The sequence below is a fragment of the Hemibagrus wyckioides genome, linkage group LG04, assembly GCF_019097595.1.
Source record: "Hemibagrus wyckioides isolate EC202008001 linkage group LG04, SWU_Hwy_1.0, whole genome shotgun sequence".
NCBI classification, from domain to species: domain Eukaryota; kingdom Metazoa; phylum Chordata; class Actinopteri; order Siluriformes; family Bagridae; genus Hemibagrus; species Hemibagrus wyckioides.
In genome coordinates this window covers 27,053,921-27,074,331 of record NC_080713.1, presented here as the reverse complement: position 1 = coordinate 27,074,331, position 20,411 = coordinate 27,053,921, and the positions used below count along the sequence as shown (strand labels likewise).

Sequence of the window (20,411 nt, the reverse complement as noted above, 5' to 3'; positions counted from 1 at the left end):
TCATTAATATGAGAAGATAGCAGCATTAAATTCTCTTTGTTCATGGACATTAACATATCACAGATTGTTTTTTGTTCCAAAAAGATAATTGTATTATATTTATGATTACAAACATGTATGTTGCTGAATACAGACTATATATATATATATATATATATATATATATATATATATATATATATATATATATATATATATATATATGGACAGAAATAAGACAATTCAGATTTTTGTATCATTAGTTTAATCAGGTCCCAAGCATTTCCATATAAGATTTATTCCAATAATGGAAATTAGACATTTCTAAATATTGTTTAGTTTATTATATTTGACATTAGGTGTCCAAGTTGAACATTCTTCAATAAAAATGGCAATAAATATGTCTGAACAATTTGTTTCTTAAAGGGATTTAGATACTGTTTTCCCCATCATGTTTTTCTTTGTGTTAAGTTCAGGTTTAAACAGAATAATATAACATTTAGGTGTAAATATACAGAATAGTAGAGCAAAACTGGAGGCCAGAATAGCAAATATCTCCACAGCTACAGTGAATTTTCCAGGAGAGCTGACATAAGCTGGAATAAAAGTGAGCCAGACTGCACAAAATATAAATATGCTGAATGTGATGAATTTAGCTTCATTGAAATTATCAGGCAGCTTCCTAGCTAGAAAAGCTAAAAAAAAGCATAGGAAAGCAAGAACTCCTATATACCCCAACACAGCCCAGAAACCTATAGCTGAGCCCAAACTACATTCTAATATGATCTTTTCCTTGTAGTAGTTCATGTTTTTGTATGGGAAAGGAGGAGAAACTGTTAACCAAAGCACACAGATAAGAACCTGAATGAGAGTAAAGGCAAGTACGCTGAGTCTCTGCTGTAGAGGCCCAAACCATTTCATTATATTACTTCCTGGAAGTGTAGCCCTGAAGGCCACTAAAACGACTATTGTTTTCCCCAGTACACAGGAGATACAGAGGACAAAAGTGATCCCAAACGCTGTGTGACGCAGCATACAGGACCACTCAGATGGCCTTCCAATGAAAGTAAGTGAACAGAGGAAACACAGAGTCAAAGAGAAGAGCAGCAGGAAGCTCAGCTCAGAGTTATTGGCTTTAACAATGGGAGTATCTTTTTCTATTAGAAATAAAATAGCTACTAACACACTTAATGTAGCCCCAAACAAGGAAAAAAACACCAGTATTATCCCCATATCCTCTGTAAATGAAAGAAACTCTACAACCTTTAAAACACACTTATTGTTGAGAGCATTAGACCAATATTCTCCTGGACACAGCTCACAGTTATTTGAATCTGCAAAATAATTATGGTTATTATCATTAGGAAGTAAAATATATTTTATCTTATAGTTTTATTTGTTAATACCATTACTGAGGAACTGTATCCTAAATAATAAAATAAGGATACACAATGTACAATTAACAAACTTTCTTTGAAACTTGGTCATGCTGAAATTACCTGTCTGGTTACTGATCTCTCCATCTGCACATGGTATACAGTCATAGCAGCAGACAGGCCTTCCTTTCTGTGCAGCTTTCCTGGTTCCTGGAGGACAGCTCTCACTGCACACAGACCTTGGCTTCTGAAAAACAATATATTTCTAGCCTTGGTAATGCCGTAAATGCATGTTTGAATAATGAACTTTATGCAGCTTTACAGCTTTATATTTTTCTTATTTGAAGCACTATATAGATATGTAATGTAGAGTGCGATATAGAACAAAAGAAAAAGGGCTTTATTTATTTATTTGTTTGTTTGTTTTATTTTTTAAATGTATTATTTATTGATTTATTTATATATTTAAATTTTCATTAAAATAATGTATTCACCTCTCTTTTCTCTCCAGCCCAGACTATATCTTCAGTATTTAACACAAACTGTTGTCCATTTGGCAGAGAGGCATCATAATAGCCCACAATCTTAAACTCCACTTCTCCATTGAGCCCTCGTTTCCAGTTCACCACATCATATTTTGCAGCCGTTGACCCAGTGCTGTCAAACAAAATATGGTCTCCTATTTTAGTGGTAACATTTAACTTTTTTATAGATTCAACAACCTTCAAATTGAAAATAAAACAAGTATTAATTTCAGAATAATATGAGTCATGGATAATGCTTGCTTTGCGTTTCTTCTTTGTGTTACCTGCCGTGATTGTATTGTTTTGTTTTTATCACAACTTATTTCTGTGCATCTCAACAGGCTGTGTAGAGAATGTGCCACAGCATAAACCCCATTGTAAACATTATTTGCATATCTCAGTTCTGATAAATCTTTACTATAGTTTTGAAAGTAAATTATATCTTCATATTTGCTGCAGTAGCTTGCAGTCTGAGAAACCTTTCCATCTTTATGCAAGCAGGGGAAATCCTTTTGCCAAAATCCACTGAGAGCATAGTCAGCAAACCCATCAATTTTCAAATTCCCCACATCAAATCCAATAGATCCAGCAAGTACATTAAAACTTGCTGGTGTTGCTAGGCCAACAGCAGAAATCCATGCAACACCAATCATCTGATAGCCAGTGAGATTATTCAAATTAAGCTGTTCTATTAGAAGGTTCATATCAAAGTAGGCAAGAAATAAAACAATTACTTTGGCTGTGCTTTTCTTAATAATATCAGCCACTTTTATCATTTTAGAAGGATCTGACCGATCAACCTTCTCAGAGTACTCCACACATATTCCCTCCTCTTTGGCTGCTTTCAGAAAAATAGCAATTCCATTGTTGCCATAGTCATTATCACTGTTCACAGTTCCCACCCAAGACCAGCCAAAGTGCTTGACCATATATGCCAGAGCTCTACCCTGGTAGTAGTCACTTGGAATGGTCCTGAAGAAAGATGGGTACTCTTTTCTGTTGCTCAGACATTCACATGTGGCAGAAGGGCTTACCTGAAGAAAGAAAGACAGGTAAAAATAATTAAGGCCTGTTTGTGTTTGTGTGCATCTTAGAACAAAAGTTCTCTATCAAGTAAAAATTATACACAAGTCTTTTCTGACAGGCAAACAGAAGAACACAAAAGCAAATTAATAAAATATTGAAAATAAAATTAATTGTTATTAAACAATAATTATATTAATTGCTTCTCACCACTGGGATCTGAAATGGTCCTGTAGTTTGTGTGAGTGCTATAGTAGGAGTAGACTCTGACTCTCCTATGATCGCTTGTACTACTGCTTGTCCAGAGCAGGCATCATCTGCTGTTATGTCCTGGCCATTCATCAAAGCCATAGCTGCTTTCATAGATAACAGACCTGAGAGACAGTTGTCATAAATCCTGTATCCAATTGTGATATTTGGGAGCAAGTGTTTGCTTCTATTGATTTCATCAATTGCAAAAGTCACAGTCTGAGCAAGACGTAATTCACCTAGGTCAATACTACAAATATACAAAAAAATCATATGAAATTTTAAATTATTTTTGATAAAATGAAAAGTAAAGTAATATAATTGAGAAATGCAAATTATTATGAAGCAGAAAATTCTATATTTAAAAAAATCACAATCATGTTAAAGTGTCCACTACAACAAACCTAAAGCAGATTAATGGTGGAGGTTTTTCAGTATATGTCAGTGACTGAATCTGTGTACCACGATGTATTGTAAAGATAGCTCCAATTATCACATCTCCATCTTTAGACAGCAGAGGATTTTCTGGGTTTTCCATAATATGGCAGTATTCTCCCTTTGCCAGGCCAAGAGAAAATAGTAGTACAAGAAATAACATCACAAAGTGCATCCACTGCTTTTGCTGCATTACCTTCAAAACAATATCTTCATGATATATTTATTGACATGCTCTGGGTCTTCTGGGTATAACAGTTTGGTTTGGATAAATTATAGAGGTGGTGAGATTTGTGATGTCACTGAGGGACAGGATGCAGCCTGCAACTCTCATTTTATTCATGTTATTTCTGTTGTAATTAATTAAATGAAGACCACACAAATGATTTTCAGCCACTATTGTTGGTTGGTATATGCTGGGCCTGCATGAGCTGTCAAACAGTGTGGCCAATCTGTGTGTTTATTCAAACATTTCTGTGTTCACTGACCTTTAAGTGTGTTCCTGTTATATTGCTCCTAGGCCGCTTTGGTAACAGCCTACATTAGAAGTATATTAGAATTCACTTTTAAAAAATGAGATTTGGTCATTTATGTACACATTTTAGTACTAAATCAACTAAAATGTACGTCTTGGTAGAGACAGAGTTGCCTCATAAGGATAGTGTAGCATCCAACATGGACATAAACTTTCCAAACCACCAGAGGAAGCCCTCATCTGAGTTTTGATTCTTTGCTATTTTAAGCACATGCATTTAAACTTCAATATGAAACCTTGCAGTTTACAAGCTATTCATGTATCCTTTCTGCATGGTGGATGGGGTGCACTAATCAGAATCATTTGTCTTTGCTGTTAGTAAGTTTCTAAACCATTTAGGGGCCACACCCTCCATATTTGTTCAATCAGTGGGTACTATTGCTTTGTCCCATCTAAATTGATTCACTTAAGGTCATCAGTATCCTTCACCCAAAAGTCCTCACCCAAAGCACAAACTCTGCTCTTGTTTCTATATATTTCTACACAGTTAACAAATTGGAAATCGTGGTTTTCAGCATTAAATGTTTAATATGTTAAATGCTATAAACATTACTACAGTATAATCTTGCAGTACGGTGCTCATGATGTTTTCCAAATAAGCGTATTGTGTAAATTGCAGTAGATATTTTCAAAGTAAAAGTGTTAAAGTATGTGGTCTTAAATTAGTCTTCAGTGTCCTCTGCTGTTTAGAACGAATCCATAACAGATGTTTTTTTGTTTTTGTTTGTTTTGGTTCTTTAAATCTATTCATCATCTAGCACAAGCATTTTTATATTTTTTTCTGAATATTATTCCTTATTCTGTTATGACAAATCTTTATTTGTTTGTTTTTTGCTTGTTTGTTTTTTGTTTGTTTTTTATTATATACACTGTGGCCTATTAATATTGCATTGGACTTCTGATCAGTACATTGTGAATATCCAATACCACCAAGCCATCAGTTCTGGGCCCTTGAGCAAGGCCCTTAACCTGCAACTACTTAGTTGTATAAATTAGATAAATGCAGTTTGCTCTAGATAAGAACATCTGTCAATTGCCATACATATAAATGTAAACATCCCCTTTGTGATGAAAACTGACATGCCACAAATTCCAATAAGACAATTTTATACAATTTACATAATTATTCTATATTTTTTATATTCAAAATTCTTTATATTAATTTTTTGATTATATGCATGTTCCTATGAACAGAAATCAGACACAGTTGTGATTTTTTAATGATAAGTTTAAACTGTTCTTATCCATATCCAGATTAAGTGTAATTATTTAGTATTAATTGAGATGATGTGATTATCATATTTACTTGATTATATTCAACATTGTGTATGTCTGTCACAGATGCATCAATCACAGTACCAACCACTCAACCATGCCCCCAATCACCAGAGTACTGAGTACTTGCGCCTGCACCCAATCACCGGTGCACTATATAAGCACACTCACTCCACTGAGTCATTGACTGGTATTTAGGCTAAAAACTTTGTGACTTATTTTCCTGCCCGTGGATTCTATACCTTGCGTGGATACCTCATTCATCTCTTGTGGATCTTTGGACTGTTTGCTTACATCAGGAACGTCAGATAAAGGCCTGGTCACACTACAAGACTTTAACCGTCGGCAGATCGCTTTGCTGTTCAGACTACATGACTTCACTGTATGTCTTTTTGTCCTCGTGGTGTTCACACTACACGATGCTTCGTAAATGATCCACAAGAGGGGGTCGCACACCACACGATCTGATAACAACTCTTGTCACTCAACGCCGTCCCCAAACCACGTTTTGTCACAAAAACACACGCGACAGGTGGATCCAGAAATGACGTGAGACTTTTGGTAGAGGTTTGTTTTGAAAATGGACTTCGGCAGGTGTCTCGCTCTAAATGTTAATTTATTAAAATAAATGTTGTGTCCACACTATTTTTGAAGCCATGTTGCTGCTGCTGCTTTTCTTCCGGTGACCTCAACCTGTTGACTTGCTCTCATTGGCTGGAGGTCGTAGCTACAATTGACACCACGTGATGTCAAGTCAGCCGACCATCCCAGATATTTAACATGCCAGATATCTGGATTTTGTCTGCGAGGTGTCAGCGACACATCAGTGAGCCTCTTTGATGTGTCGTTGAGTAGTTCACACATAAAGATTGCCGAGCGTTGATCACCTGCTGATTTTCCCATGATCACAGACCGATCTGTCGGCGAGCTCGTTAATTTGCAAAATGGGCTTAAATCGGGCTTAAAATCCTGTAGTGTGAACTAGGCTTAAGACTGTTTTGGTTTACTTCTCTGTTTGCCGCATTCCAGTTACATTTACATCCTCGTTATCTCACTATCATGCATTTAATAAAGAGCACTTTATTTTACCTGCTTACCTGTTTCTACCTGGTCTTCGTCCTTGGTGAACAGTGCCAGTGTCTCATCAAGTTTGACATTCTTCAGCAAAAATGATAATTTGTATGTTTGTAAATTTGTAAAGTTGGTTCTTAGAATGATTTCTATTACTGCATGGAAGTGTAGCCCTGAAGGTAATCAGCACAGATATTGTTTTCCCCAGCAGAGATCTAGAGGACAACAGTGATTCCAATAGTGGAACTGTCTTTTTTCTACTATAAATAAAATAGTTACTGACACACTTAATGCAGATTCTAAGACAGAACAAAATATGAGTGCTACGCTTCTATCTCCTTTTCCATTGCAGCAAGCACTTTCAGGTTGACAGCCATCTTGGGTCGAGCACATCCAGGTCGGCTGCCATTTTAAGTGACCCCAAATCTTACCCTTTGCCAAATGGTCTCTTCAGTTCGCTTTGTGCCCTGTGAGTAAAGTCACTTTTTGACAGCACCATCTGGCCAGACATGGAACCAGCAGGCACCCCAAGTTTCCAGACTCAACTGAAAACCTTGACTCAAACCTTTGCTACCCCTGAGTGCTACCTGCAGGAGTTACCAGGGGATATGCAGGACCTCAACTGCTGAGTAAACCAGCTCTACAGCACCTCCAGCTCTGGCATCTCTAGTTCCACCAGCCACGATGCGTGAACCTAACCTGCCCCATCCAGAATGTTATTCCGGGGAACCAGGTCTCTGCTGGGCATTGCTCATGCAATGTGTTCTTTTATTCTATTAGAATAAATCTTTTTAAATCAGCTATAAAATAAATCTATCTTTATTTTATAGCTGCAGCCATCCTGTTTCCAGTCAGAGCGAGGCCTACCTTATCATGGGGTCTCCCAAGTGTCCCAGCCTCCGCATTAACTACAGTAGTGAAATCTTCAACTCCTCAGCCAGCCTCACCTAAGCCCATGGAGATTGGGCACTGGCATCTATCTGATGCTAAAAAGGAGAGACAACCCAGGACACTTTGCAATCTCCTGTCCAAAAGGGAGGGCTCTTCCATGAAAGTGGAGCCAGTGGTGAGCTCACCATTTTCAGCCTCTTCCAAGCCCCTGCCTAAGGCCTGCATCATGGTAGACTCTCAGGAACACTACCTGGTGGTCTTCCTGGACTCAGGGGTGGACTTCACCATGTGTGCCGTTCACTTCCTACTAGGCACCATGGCCCCCATAGGACGCTTTTACCACCTTTCAATACCAGAGTGGGAGGCCATGAACACTTAAATTCAAGATTCCCCAGTGTCAAGCATTATTTGCCCCTCCACGTCACCTGCTGGGGCAGGGTTCTTCGTCATAGAGAAGAAGGATAAGTCCTTACGGCTGTGCATTGACTATTGGGGACTTAATGAGATCACCATTTAGAATTGTTACACCTTGCGCTTAATCTCGTCTGCCTTCAAACCCCTCCAGGGGGCTACCATCTTCAGTAAACTAGATGTCTGCCATGCCTACCACCTGGTCTAAATTCAGGAGGGTGACAAATGGAAGACAGCATTTAACACACCCACAGGTCTCTATGAATACTTAGTAATTCTGCTTGGCCTGGCCAGTGCCCCCACTCTCTTCCAAGCCCTGGTCAATGACATAATCGGTGACATGCTTAACCATGTTTTTCTTTGTTCACCTTGACAACATACTCATCTCATACTCATTTTCATCAGGCCCAACGGACACTCCTCTTTGGAAGGTTTCACTTCACCCTCTTCTACCATCCAGGGTCTAAGAATGGCAAACCTGATGCCCACTCTTGTCATTCCACCCTGGCAGAAAAGGAACTGGCCAAAGAATGCCTCCTCCCTTCCTCTATCGTCATCCCTGCACCTGGACATCAAAAGAAAGGTCCAACAGGCAACTCCCAAAAGCTGCCCAGAGGGAAACCTTTTCATCCCTAAACCCCTTTGGTCTCAGCTCCTCAAATGGTGCCACAACTCCTACATATGTTGCCACACACATGCCACCTGTACCTTGGCTCTACTGCTGCAATGCTTCAGGTGGCCATTTGCTAGATAGGATGTCCACTAGTTCATGGCTGCATGCACCCTCTGTGCTCAGCATATGATTCCTAAGGACCCCCTGGCTGATTTTTTTCTGCCTGCTTCCAATTCCTAAGCAACTGTGGTCCCACATCTTGATGGACTTTATTAGTCTCCCACTGTCATCTGGTAATACTACCATCCTGACCATGGTTGACCATTTTTTTAAGATGGCCCAAGTTCCATTACCCAAGCTCCCTTCTCCCAAGAAGGTCATGCATCTCCTGCTCCAGCATATCTTCTGCCTGCATGGCCTACCTCACAACATTATCTCAGACCAGGGGCCCCATTTCATTTCCAACTGTTGGATGGAATTCTTTTGGCTTTTAGAGAGAATAATAAGCCTTTCCGTAGGTTTCCACACCCAGACCAATGGCCAGATATTGTGGATCAATCAGGAGCTCGAAACTGGACCTTGAATCCTGTGTGCTGAAGACCCCTCATCCTGGTCTTCCAACTTGGCTGGGTTGATTATGCCCACAACTTTCATATGCTGCCACTGGTCTGTCCCCATTCCAAGTTGCTTATGGCTATGGCTTATGGCTTATGTTTTATCCCTATTTTATCCCTAATGAGCAAGCCTGCCTCCCTGTGATGATATGAAGAAGAAACCTTGAGAGGAACCAGGCTCAGACGGAAACCCATTCTCATTTGGGTGACACTGGACAGTAAATAATGTAAATGTAATTAAATAATGTCCTTTCTACAACAGCAACCAAGGGCTTATGGGGAACTATTACTTCAGTGAAGTTTCTGAGGTCATTATGGACAATTCTTTGCTGTCACAAGCTGACAGATGTATCGGCAGATCCTACCCCTCAAGGTTGCCTGCAGAAAGTTGGCTCCTTACTTCATTGGGCCATTTCCCATCTTCAAGATCCTCAATTTCATGGCAGTTTGTCTCCGGATTCCCAGGGCCCACAGGATTGACCCTACATTCCATGTTTCCCACCTCAATCCAGTACAAGCCTGTTTGCTGGGACCACTATTTTTGCTTACATTTTTCTCAGGTTTTGACCTTCACCTGTTCCTGTTTGCCAACCTTGTCTTCAGCCCCTTTGCATTAGTTTTTTCCTACATTTGGCCCAGCCTGTTTCCACTCTCCTCTCTGCCTGCTCTCTGCTACCGCTGCCTGTATTGGATTACCTGGACTGTGTTTGGATTTTGGATTGCCCCTTGGATATTGTATTTCTCCTGTCCAGTGGATTACTGTGAGTGAATTCTGTTATTGTGTGCCTCCACTCAGTAGATTACTCTGTGTTTACTCTCCTTACGGGCGGTGGTAGTTCAAGTGGTTAAGGCTTTGGGTTGTTGACTGGAAGATTAGGGTTCAAGCCCCAGCATCGCCAAGCAGCCACTGTTGTGCCCTTGAGCAAGGCACCCAACCCACCCTGCTCCTGGGCTGCTGCATCAAGGCTTTCGATGTGCAGTAATGTACGTATGTGACAAATAAAGACAACTTATCTTACTATTGCTCACCATGTTTACTGGATTACTGTTTGTTACTCTACCGCATGACCAAAGACTTTGAACTATGAACTATGCACAGTGATGATGGACACTGTAAATGCAAATAATGTATGTACCTTCCTTTTCTCTCCAGCCCAGATTATATCTTCTGGATTTCATACAAATTGTTGCCCAGCTGGCAGAGAGGCATTGTTACATGGCACAGCACATATTTGAGTTACTGTTGTTGTGATGCCCTTGTTATTACAGCATGATTGGCTGGGGGAACGTGATGTAGTTGGCCACTTGCCCAGTCCCAGCCACTGAGGGGAGGAGCCATGTCACACAGATGCCTCCCTGAAAGAGCATCCAGAAGAAGTTTGAAACAGTAATAGTGTGGGCACCATATCCGTGGTGCACTCACTGCTGTTATATGGAACTGTTTGCTTTGTATATTTTTGTGTGTCTATGTTCAAGGTTTTCATGTTACAGCTGCCACTCCCTATACTGTAGTGTGTATTCTTCCTCAGTGGTGTTTAACTTTTGACTTATGTACTGGACTGAGTGCTTCTCCCCTTCAAAGGGCAGGACAGTGTGAGGTCCCATTGGACTTGCATAGCTTGGAAATCAGAGGAAGATTGTCACATATACACAGTGAAATTCTTTCTTTGGATATCCCAAATTCAGAGGTTGGATACATGATAAAGTATCCCTGGAGCAGAAGGGGTTTAGGGCTTTGCTCTCCACCACCCTGAGCCTTAACTGTTTAAGTTACCACTACCCTATCATCAATTGAACCTTCTAGAGCTCTACTGGGCTGACCAGGTGGGGGAGTGGATGATGTCCAGGTACAAAGCTACAAACTGTCTATGGGGTCTCAGGATGATGTTTGTCAGGCATTGGAATGTTGCTGGGGTTTCATGTAGGGCAAACAGGAGAAAGTGTTACCATCAGTGGCTGCTGATGGTTGAGGCTGGGCTTTGCCTGTGTGTATATTAAGGGGCTGACCTTGACCAAGATGGTGGTTGCATTGGGTGGGGGACAGATGGTTAACTAGGGCGTGTCAGCTCATTGTGGGGCTAGAGTCTGGCTCAGTCAGCATGGGCTTGTCCTGGATGGGGATAGTGTTGTACCTGCTCTACCCATGGTTGTCCAATTTGGGGCAGGCCAGTGTGGGCCTGGATGTCTCTTGTCACTCTCTCCTGCCAATCTCCAGGGTAGCCATCGCATACTTGCAGGACTCCAGCTTCTCTCTCGGGGTACTGGGATCTCATATCTCAATGTGCTTGTAGTCAGCCAGCTGTAGAGCTCCTTAGCGATGTGCTTTTCAGGATGAAGTCACCTCTTAGCACTTTGTAGCAAGGTGTCCATCCGAGTCTGTCAGGGTATTGGGAAACCAGCGACAATGCATTAGTCTTGAGCACCATACAATTGGTAGCCTCCAGTAAAAAAGAAGAGTGGCGGTGGTTGGGGGGAATCCATGACAGGTTTGTGGGATGAGTCTGTGCTCATGTCTGCATTTTCCACCACCCCATAAAATATGTCACAACCCCACTGACCCCAAATTTTCTTAGCAGCAATGCAAGCAAAACATTTGAAACAGTCTATATAGCTATAAAAAATGATTTGCAGATGTTCTGCCTAAAAACAAAGGCAGCAGAAGGCTAATGCAGTAAATGTGTGTCTTCACTGCCCTCCAGTGATCTGATGAAAAGCATAGCAGAGGCTTTTTAAAAGTAGACGATTATTTTCCATCCATCAAATAGTACAGTAATATATTGTTTGTGAAGTTTATTATTTATTCTGTCATCATATTTGAATTGCTGGTTTATGCTAAGGTGCACTGGGACCGTTTATATGAGAAGATAGCACTTTTCAACATCTCTTTTTTTTAAACATATCACAAATTCATTGTGCTATTGAGATAAATGTATTACATTCATGATTACAAACATGCATGTTGCTGAATAAAGAATATTAAAATATGGACAGAAATAAGACACAATTCAAATTTGTGTATGATTAGTTTAATCAGGTCCCAAGTATATCCATATTAGATTTAATTAAGTAAAGGAAAGGAATATTTACTAAATATTATTTCCATGATTACATTTGACATTATGTGGCCAGGTTCAACATTCCTCAGCAAAAATGGCAAGATATATGTTTGAACAATTTGCTTCTTATAGGGATTTAGATGCAGTTTTCCCCATCATATTTTTCTTTGTGTTAAGTTCACGTTTAAACAGAATAATATAACATTTAGGTGTAAATATACAGAATAGTAGAGCAAAACTGGAGGCCAGAATAGCAAATATCTCCACAGCTACAGTGAATTTTCCAGGAGAGCTGACATAAACTGGAGTAAAAGTGATCCAAACTGCACAGAATATAAGTATGCTGAATGTGATGAATTTAGCTTCATTAAAATAATCAGGCAGCTTCCTAGCTAGAAAAGCTAAAACAAAGCACAAGAAAGCAAGAACACCTATATACCCCAAAACAGCCCAGAAACCTATAGCTGAGCCCAAGTTACATTCTAATATGATCTTTTCCTTGTAGTAGTTCATGTTTTTGTATGGGAAAGGAGGAGAAACTGTTAACCAAAGCACACAGAAAATGACCTGTATGAGAGTGAAGGTAAGTACACTGAGTCTCTGCTGTAGAGGCCCAAAATATTTCATTACATTGCTGCCTGGAAGTGTAGCCCTGAAGGCCACTAAAACGACTACTGTTTTCCCCAGTACACAGGAGATACAGAGGACGAAGGTGATCCCAAAGGCTGTGTGACGCAGCATACAAGACCACTCAGATGGCCTTCCGATGAAAGTAAGTGAACAGAGGAAACACAGAGTCAGAGAGAAGAGCAGCAGGAAGCTCAGCTCAGAGTTATTGGCTTTAACAATTGGAGTGTCCTTTTCTATTAGAAATAAAATAGCTACTAACACAGTTAATACAGCTCCAAACAATGAAAAAAACACCAGTATTATCCCCATATCCTCTGTAAATGACAGAAACTCTACAACCTTTAAAACACACTTATTTTTGAGAGCATTAGACCAATATTCTCCTGGACACAGCTCACAGTTATTTGAATCTGCAAAATAATTATGGTTATTATCATTAGGAAGAAAAATATAGTTTATCTGATTGTTTTATTTGTTAATAGAATTATTGTGTAACTGTATCCTAAATAATAAAATAAGGATACACAATGTACAATTAACAATCTTTTTCTAAAACTTGGTCATGCTGAAATTACCTGTCCGGTTACTGATCTCTCCTTCTGCACATGGTATACAGTCGTAGCAGCAGTCACCTTTCTGTGCAACTTTCCTGGTTCCTGGAGGCCCAGATGGCAGAGAAGCAAAATAATTGGCCATACACTTAAATTCCACATTTCCATTGAACCCTTGTTCATCGCATCATATTTTGCAGCCGGCGACAAAGCATCTTGTTCCATTCTCAGGAAACCGGGTTACATATATAAGCTGGTGTAGTTCCCTTTTTAGGGAACTCGATGCTGTGTCATGGCTGACGGGCTATGGGAACGCTAATACCAATGCTGCCACATGCAGGGAGATGTCTGTCCTGGAGGTTGAGAAAGGGTGTAAACGAGCCAGGAGAAGAGCACCATTAGCCCTGGAAGACCCAGGAATGGGGTCCAGGTCCAGGTCATAGAACCTTATTAGGTTGTGCAGAGAGGAACAACTTGCCCCAGCATCCTGGATAGGAACAATCCTAGACATAGTGCTCGACAAAGCAATACACATAGGGGAGTGCACCATAATTCCTAGAGGTGCCAAGCCACACTGACCCCCAGGTTTGTTAGAAGCAATGCAAGCTAAACATTTGAAACACCCCATATAGGTAGGCAAAATAGGATTTGTGGGATGTTCTGCCTGTAAATAAATGCAGCAAAAGGCTGATGTAGTAAATATGTCTGACTCACATTCCCCTGTAGAAATGATGTATGAAACTGGAATGCAAATGGTCATAAGAGATGGATTTTAATACAAGGTGTAAACCAATCCAAAACAGATCAAATGAGGCAGGATGCATGTTAATGTAATGTGGTACCCTGGACAGGTCTGTTAGTTATCCAAGCTTTTCATGTAATAAAAGAGACCCCTTCTGCAAACCCAGCTGTGTTTTCTGTGATTCCTTTCCTTTTTTGCACTTTCCTCAATCTGTATGTACAATCTTCACAGAACCTCCAAACACAAAACCACCACAGTCACCATTCCATATGCTCCAGCTCCCATATCTGAACCAGAATAAATAAGCATTTTGAGTAAATTGTGTGAGAAATTCTGCCTAGTGCTTGAGCTTGTGGTCTTAACCATCAGACTTGAGTGCCCTCTATTGATCTGATGGAGAATATAGCAGAGGCTTTTTAAAAGTAGATGATTATTATCATCACCTAGTTCAACCATATTTTGTTGGTGAAGTTTATTCTTTATTCTGTCATCATATATGTAGTTATTTGCTTGTCGATTGGTTGGTTGGAGGAATTGTGCACTGGGACCATTAACAGGAGAAGATAACACTCTTAACTTCTCTTTATTCATGGACATTAACATATCACAAATTCTTTGTGCCAATGAGATAATTGTATTACATTCATGATTACAAACATGCATGTTGCCTAATACAAAATGTATTTCTATGAACAGAAAAAAGACAAAATTCAGATTTTTGTATGATTACTTTAATCAGGTCCCAAACATATCCATAATAGATTTAATTAAATAATGGAAATTAGACATTTTCTACATATTATTTAGTTGATTATATTAGCAAATATTACAGTGTATATGTTTGAACAATTTGTTAAAGGGATTTTGATGCTGTTTTCCCCATCATATTTTTCTTTGTGTTCAGTTCAGGTTTAAACAGAATAATATAACATTTAGGTGTAAATATACAGAATAGTAGAGCAAAACTAGAGGACAGAATAGCAAATATCTCCACGGCTACAGTGAATTTTCCAGGAGAGCTGACATAAGCTGGAATAAAAGTGATCCAAACTGCACAGAATATAAGTATACTAAATGTGATAAATTTAGCTTCATTAAAATTATCAGGCAGCTTCCTAGCTAGAAAAGCTAAAACAAAGCATAGGAAAGCAAGAACTCCTATATACCCCAAAACAGCCCAGAAACCTATAGCTGAGCCCAAACTACATTCTAATATGATCTTTTCCTTGTAGTAGTTCATGTTTTTGTATGGGAAAGGAGGAGAAACTGTTAACCAAAGCACACAGATAAGAACCTGTATGAGAGTGAAGGCAAGTACACTGAGTCTCTGCTGTAGAGGCCCAAACCATTTCATGACATTACTGCCTGGAAGTGTAGCCCTAAAGGCCACTAACACCACTACTGTTTTCCCCAGAACACAGGAGATACAGAGGACGAAGGTGATCCCAAATGCTGTGTGACGCAGCATACAGGACCACTCAGATGGCCTTCCAATGAAAGTCAGTGAACAGAGGAAACACAGAGTCAGAGAGAAGAGCAGCAGGAAGCTCAGCTCAGAGTTATTGGCTTTAACAATTGGAGTGTCCTTTTCTATTAGAAATAAAATAGCTACTAACACGGTTAATGTAGCTCCAAACAATGAAAAAAATACCAGTATTATCCCCATAACCTCTGTAAATGACAGAAACTCTACAACCTTTAAAATACACTTATTTTTGAGAGCATTAGACCAATATTCTCCTGGACACAGCTCACAGTTATTTGAATCTGCAAAATAATTATGGTTATCATTAGTATTAGTAGAAGTAAAATATATTTTATTTGATTGTTTAATTTGTTAATACAGTTATTGTGTAACTGTATCCTGAATAACAAAATTAGGATACACAATCTACAATTAACAATCTTTTTTTGTAACTTAGTCATGCTTAAATTACCTGTCTGGTTACTGATCTCTCCATCTGCACATGGTATACAGTCATAGCAGCAGACAGGCCTTCCTTTCTGTGCAGCTTTCCTGGTTCCTGGAGGACAGCTCTCACTGCACACAGACCTTGGCTTCTGAAAAACAATATATTTTAGCTACCGCCTTGGATTCTTCAGCTTTAATCTGTTAATGCCATAACTGCATGTGTAATAATGAAATCTATGTAGCTTTACAGCTTTATACTTTTTATTGGAAGCACTATAGTGATGTTGCATATAGAATCAGTGGGATATATAAGTAAGTTAACTTAACTTAAATATTTATTTATTTACAGTTTATATTTCATTTAAAAAACACAATGTATTCACCTCTCTTTTCTCTCCAGCCCAGACTATATCTTTAGTATTTAGGACAAACTGTTGCCCAACTGGCAGGGAGGCATCATAATAGCCCATAACCTTAAACTCCACTTCTCCATTGAGCCCTCGTTGCCAATTCACCACATCATATTTTGCAGCCGTTGACCCAGTGCTGTCAAACAAAATATGGTCTCCTATTTTAGTGGTAAAATTTAACTTTTTTAGAGATTCAACAACCTTTAAATTAAAAAGAAAACAAGTATTAATTTCAGAATAATATGAGTCATGGATAATGCTTGCATTGCATTTCTTCTTTGTGTTACCTGCCATGATTGTATTATTTTTCTTTTCTCACAACTTATTTCTGTGCATCTCAACAGGTTGTGTAGAGAATGTGCCACAGCATAAACTGCATTGTAGACATTATTTGCATATCTCAGTTCTGATATATCTTTACTATAGTTTATGAATTGAATCATATCTTCATATTTGTTGCAGTTGATTTCAGTTTGAGAAATCTTTCCGTCTTTAGGCAAGCAGGGGAAATCCTTTTGCCAAAATCCATTGACCGCATAGTCAGCAAACCCATCAATTTTCAATTTTCCCACATCAAATCCTATAGATCCAGCAAGTACATTAAAATTTGCTGGTGTTGCTAGGCCACCAGCAGAAATCCAGGTAGCACCGATCATCTGGTAGCCAGTGATATTATTTAGAATAAGCTGTTCTACTAGAAGGTTCATATCAAAGGAGGCAAGAAATAAAATGATTACTTTGGCTGTGTTTTTCTTAATAATATCAACCACTTTCCTCATTTTCTCAGAATTTGTCTGGTCAAACTTCTCAGAGTACTCAACACATATTCCCTCCTTTTTGGCTGCATTCAGAAAAATGGCCATTCCACTGTTTCCAAAGTCATTATCACTGTTCACAGTTCCCACCCAAGACCAGCCAAAGTGCTTGACCAGATATGCCAGAGCTCTACCCTGGTAGTAGTCACTCGGAATGGTCCTGAAGAAAGAAGTGTACTCTTTTCTGTTGCTCAGACATTCACATGTGGCAGCATGGCTTACCTGAAGAAAGAAAGATTAAGGCCTGTTTGTGTTTGTGTGCATCTTAGACCGAAAGTTCTCTACCAAGAAAAAATTATTCACAAGCCAATTCTGACATGCAAGCAGAAAAACACAAAAGCAAATGTTATAAGGCAAAAACTTATGTATGAAGTATAACATTCATTCTTTATGCTTTACATTCAATCCTGGTCTGGTTTAAGTAAATCCAGGAAACACTGGGCATAATGCAAACACCATGTGACACAATGTACTGAATGTTTAACACATAGGGACAATTTGATGTAGGGATTTTTCCTTTCAGAATGTTTATGAACAGAGGGTGGAAATAGAGAACCGAGAAGAATCCCCCCCTCAAAAAAGGTTAAAACAAACTCTGCAAAGAGTCAATGATGTGTTTTTGGTGCACCCCTTTAAATTGTTCAAAAACAAATATATATCTAGCATAGTCATATATATATGATGGAATATTTAACATAATTACTACATTTTACCTGCTTGTGAGAATTGCTTTACAATTCTAATTCAATGATCTTCAGATCCTCAGATTGTTAATTTGCAAATAGATTAAAAATAAATAGTAATAACTTCATTGTTAAATTGCTTTGTGAATTAAGATGATCTCATATGCATATTTTAAGTGTATAAAATTCATTGTTATTAAACAATAATTAAATTAATTGCCTCTTACCACTGGGATATTGAATGGTCCTGTAGTTTGTGTGAGTGCTATAGTAGGAGTAGACTCTGACTCTCCTATGATGGCTTGTACTTCTGCTTGTCCAGAGCAGGCACCATCTGCTGTTGTTTCCTGACCATTCATCAAAGCCATAGCTGCTTTCATAGATACCAAACCTGAGCGACAGCTGTCATAAATCTTGTAACCAATTGTGATATTTGGGAGCAAGTGACTGCTTCTGTTGATTTCATCAATTGCAAAAATCATAGTCTGAGCAAGGCGTATTTGACGTAGGTCAATGCTACAAATATACAAAAAAATCATGTGAAATTTTAAATTACTTTTGATATAAATAAAAAGTAATGTTAATTAAAATGCAAATTATTATGAAGCAGAAATTTTTTTATTTCCAAAATTCACAATCATGTTAAAATGTCCACTACAACAGACCTAATGCAGATTAAAGGTGGAGGTTTTTCAGTATATGTCAACGACTGAATCTGTGTACCACGATGTATTGTAAAGATAGCTCCAATTATCACATCTCCATCTTTAGACAGCAGAGGATTTTCTGGGTTTTCCATAATATGGCAATATTCTCCCTTTGCCAGGCCAAGAGAAAAGAGTAGTACAAGAAATAACATCACAAAGTGCATCCACTGCTTTTGCTGCATTACCTTCAAAATGATATCTTCATGATATATTTATTGACATGCTCTGGGTCTTCTGGGTATGACAGTTTGGTTTGGACAAATCAAAGAGGTGGTGAGATTTGTGATGTCATCGAGGGACAGGATGCTACCTGCAACTCTCATTTATTTCTGTTGTAATTAATTCAGTGAAGACCACAAATTATATTCAGACACAGTGGTTGGTTTTTATATGCTGGGCCTACATGAGCTGTCAAACAGTGTGGTCAGTCTGTGTGTTCATTCAATCATTTGTGTGTTCACTGACCTGTAGGTGAGTTCCTGTCATATTGCTCCTAGGCCACTTTGGTAAAATCTAGAAGCCTATATACTGTATATTAATTTATAAGTATTCACTTTCAGAAAAATCTGATTTTATCACTTCTGTACACTATCTCCACTATCACTACACTATCTATAGACATTTTAACACTTAAACAGGTAGTACATATATATCTTGGTGGAAAGAAAGTTTTCTCACAAAGATAGTGTAGCATTTAACATTGGCATATCCTTTCCAGAACACAAGAGGAAGCCCTCACCTGAGTTTTGCATCTTTGCAAATTAAATCACATGCATTTAAACTTCAGTCTGAAACCTCACAGTTTGCAAACTATTTGTTTGAGTTCTGAGCCATGTTTATTATATTTTTTGTCTTCAATAAATTTTGTGATATCTGGTATTTTGTTTCTGCCCTGTTCTCTCAGCACGTTTTCAATACTGTCTTCGATTTGACACTTTGATTTCTGGCATGTTTTATGATAAGGACCTGGCCTGTTGTGACCTTAACAGTAATCCTCATGCATATGTATGATTACTTTGGGTGGGGTGCATGATGGATGGTGTGCTGTAATCATAAGCACTTGCCTTTGCCATTAGTAAGTTTCTAAGCCATTTAAGGGCCACACCTTTCACACTCTTACTATTTATTCAATCAATGGATCCTATTTCTTTGTCCCATCAGAACTGCTTCATTTAAGGTCATTAATATCCTCCACCTTAAGTCCTCACCCAAAGCACAAACTCTGCTCTTGTTTCTTTATATTTCTACTGTCAGGAACAGCTGGACAGTTGAACCTTGAAAGCCTGCTTTATTGTGTGTATTTTGTGCTATGCCTTTCCTATTGTTCTCGTTCCCTAATAATGTGCCCTATGTCTTATTTATTAGTTTTGTCTTCCCCATGTCTTGTGTTTATGTTAATCAAGCAGCACTTGTCTGAATCTCACGAATGGGTCAGTCTCCATGGTGTGCAGGCGCACGCACCACTACAGAGGTCCGGGTTAACGCCCCGGTGGCAGGGGCATCCAGAGGAGACAAAATGATTGGCTGCATTCTAAGAAAGAGAGGGATTCCCAGCTAGCTCCTGTCTCTGGCAAGGATTTGCAGTCTGCTGGCTAGAGCCCTGGACATCCGGTGAATGACATCCTGCAGATTCCTTTCCCTGTTTCCACAGGGAGATGCCTCCATCTTTGTTAAGTTCGAGGACGCCGCTCCACAATGGAGTTCTGTGGAGGACGCCGCTCGATCCCATATCTCAGGGGGCACCCCCCTTTTTATCGGACCCCATGTAAGCGTGGTTCTACCACCTTGCCAGCCAGGGATGCCACCTCATGATGGAGTTTCTGTGGAGGACGTAGCTCGGCACCAAGGGTAGAAGACGCTTCCCTCCTGTCTCTTGCCAGGGCCGGATGTCCACTTGCCCCTGGGACCT

The 20,411-nt window shown here is 39.2% G+C and overlaps 2 protein-coding genes across 2 annotated transcripts; both read right to left on the bottom strand.

Annotated features, from left to right (window-relative positions):
* Positions 1-399: 399 nt before the first annotated feature.
* On the bottom strand, positions 400-3,689 carry LOC131352225 (extracellular calcium-sensing receptor-like). The gene is made up of 6 exons (XM_058388181.1): positions 3,556-3,689; positions 3,113-3,401; positions 2,164-2,913; positions 1,850-2,077; positions 1,479-1,602; positions 400-1,313 (listed from the first exon to the last, which is right to left on the bottom strand). Exons 1-6 carry the CDS (start codon positions 3,687-3,689, stop codon positions 400-402), a joined length of 2,439 nt encoding a protein of 812 aa, XP_058244164.1.
* An 11,139-nt stretch (positions 3,690-14,828) lies between these two features.
* LOC131352202 (extracellular calcium-sensing receptor-like) lies at positions 14,829-18,597 on the bottom strand. Its single transcript, XM_058388146.1, has 6 exons — positions 18,461-18,597; positions 18,023-18,311; positions 16,585-17,334; positions 16,271-16,498; positions 15,913-16,036; positions 14,829-15,742 (listed from the first exon to the last, which is right to left on the bottom strand). Exons 1-6 carry the CDS (start codon positions 18,592-18,594, stop codon positions 14,829-14,831), a joined length of 2,439 nt encoding a protein of 812 aa, XP_058244129.1. The 5' UTR covers positions 18,595-18,597.
* Positions 18,598-20,411: the final 1,814 nt, after the last annotated feature.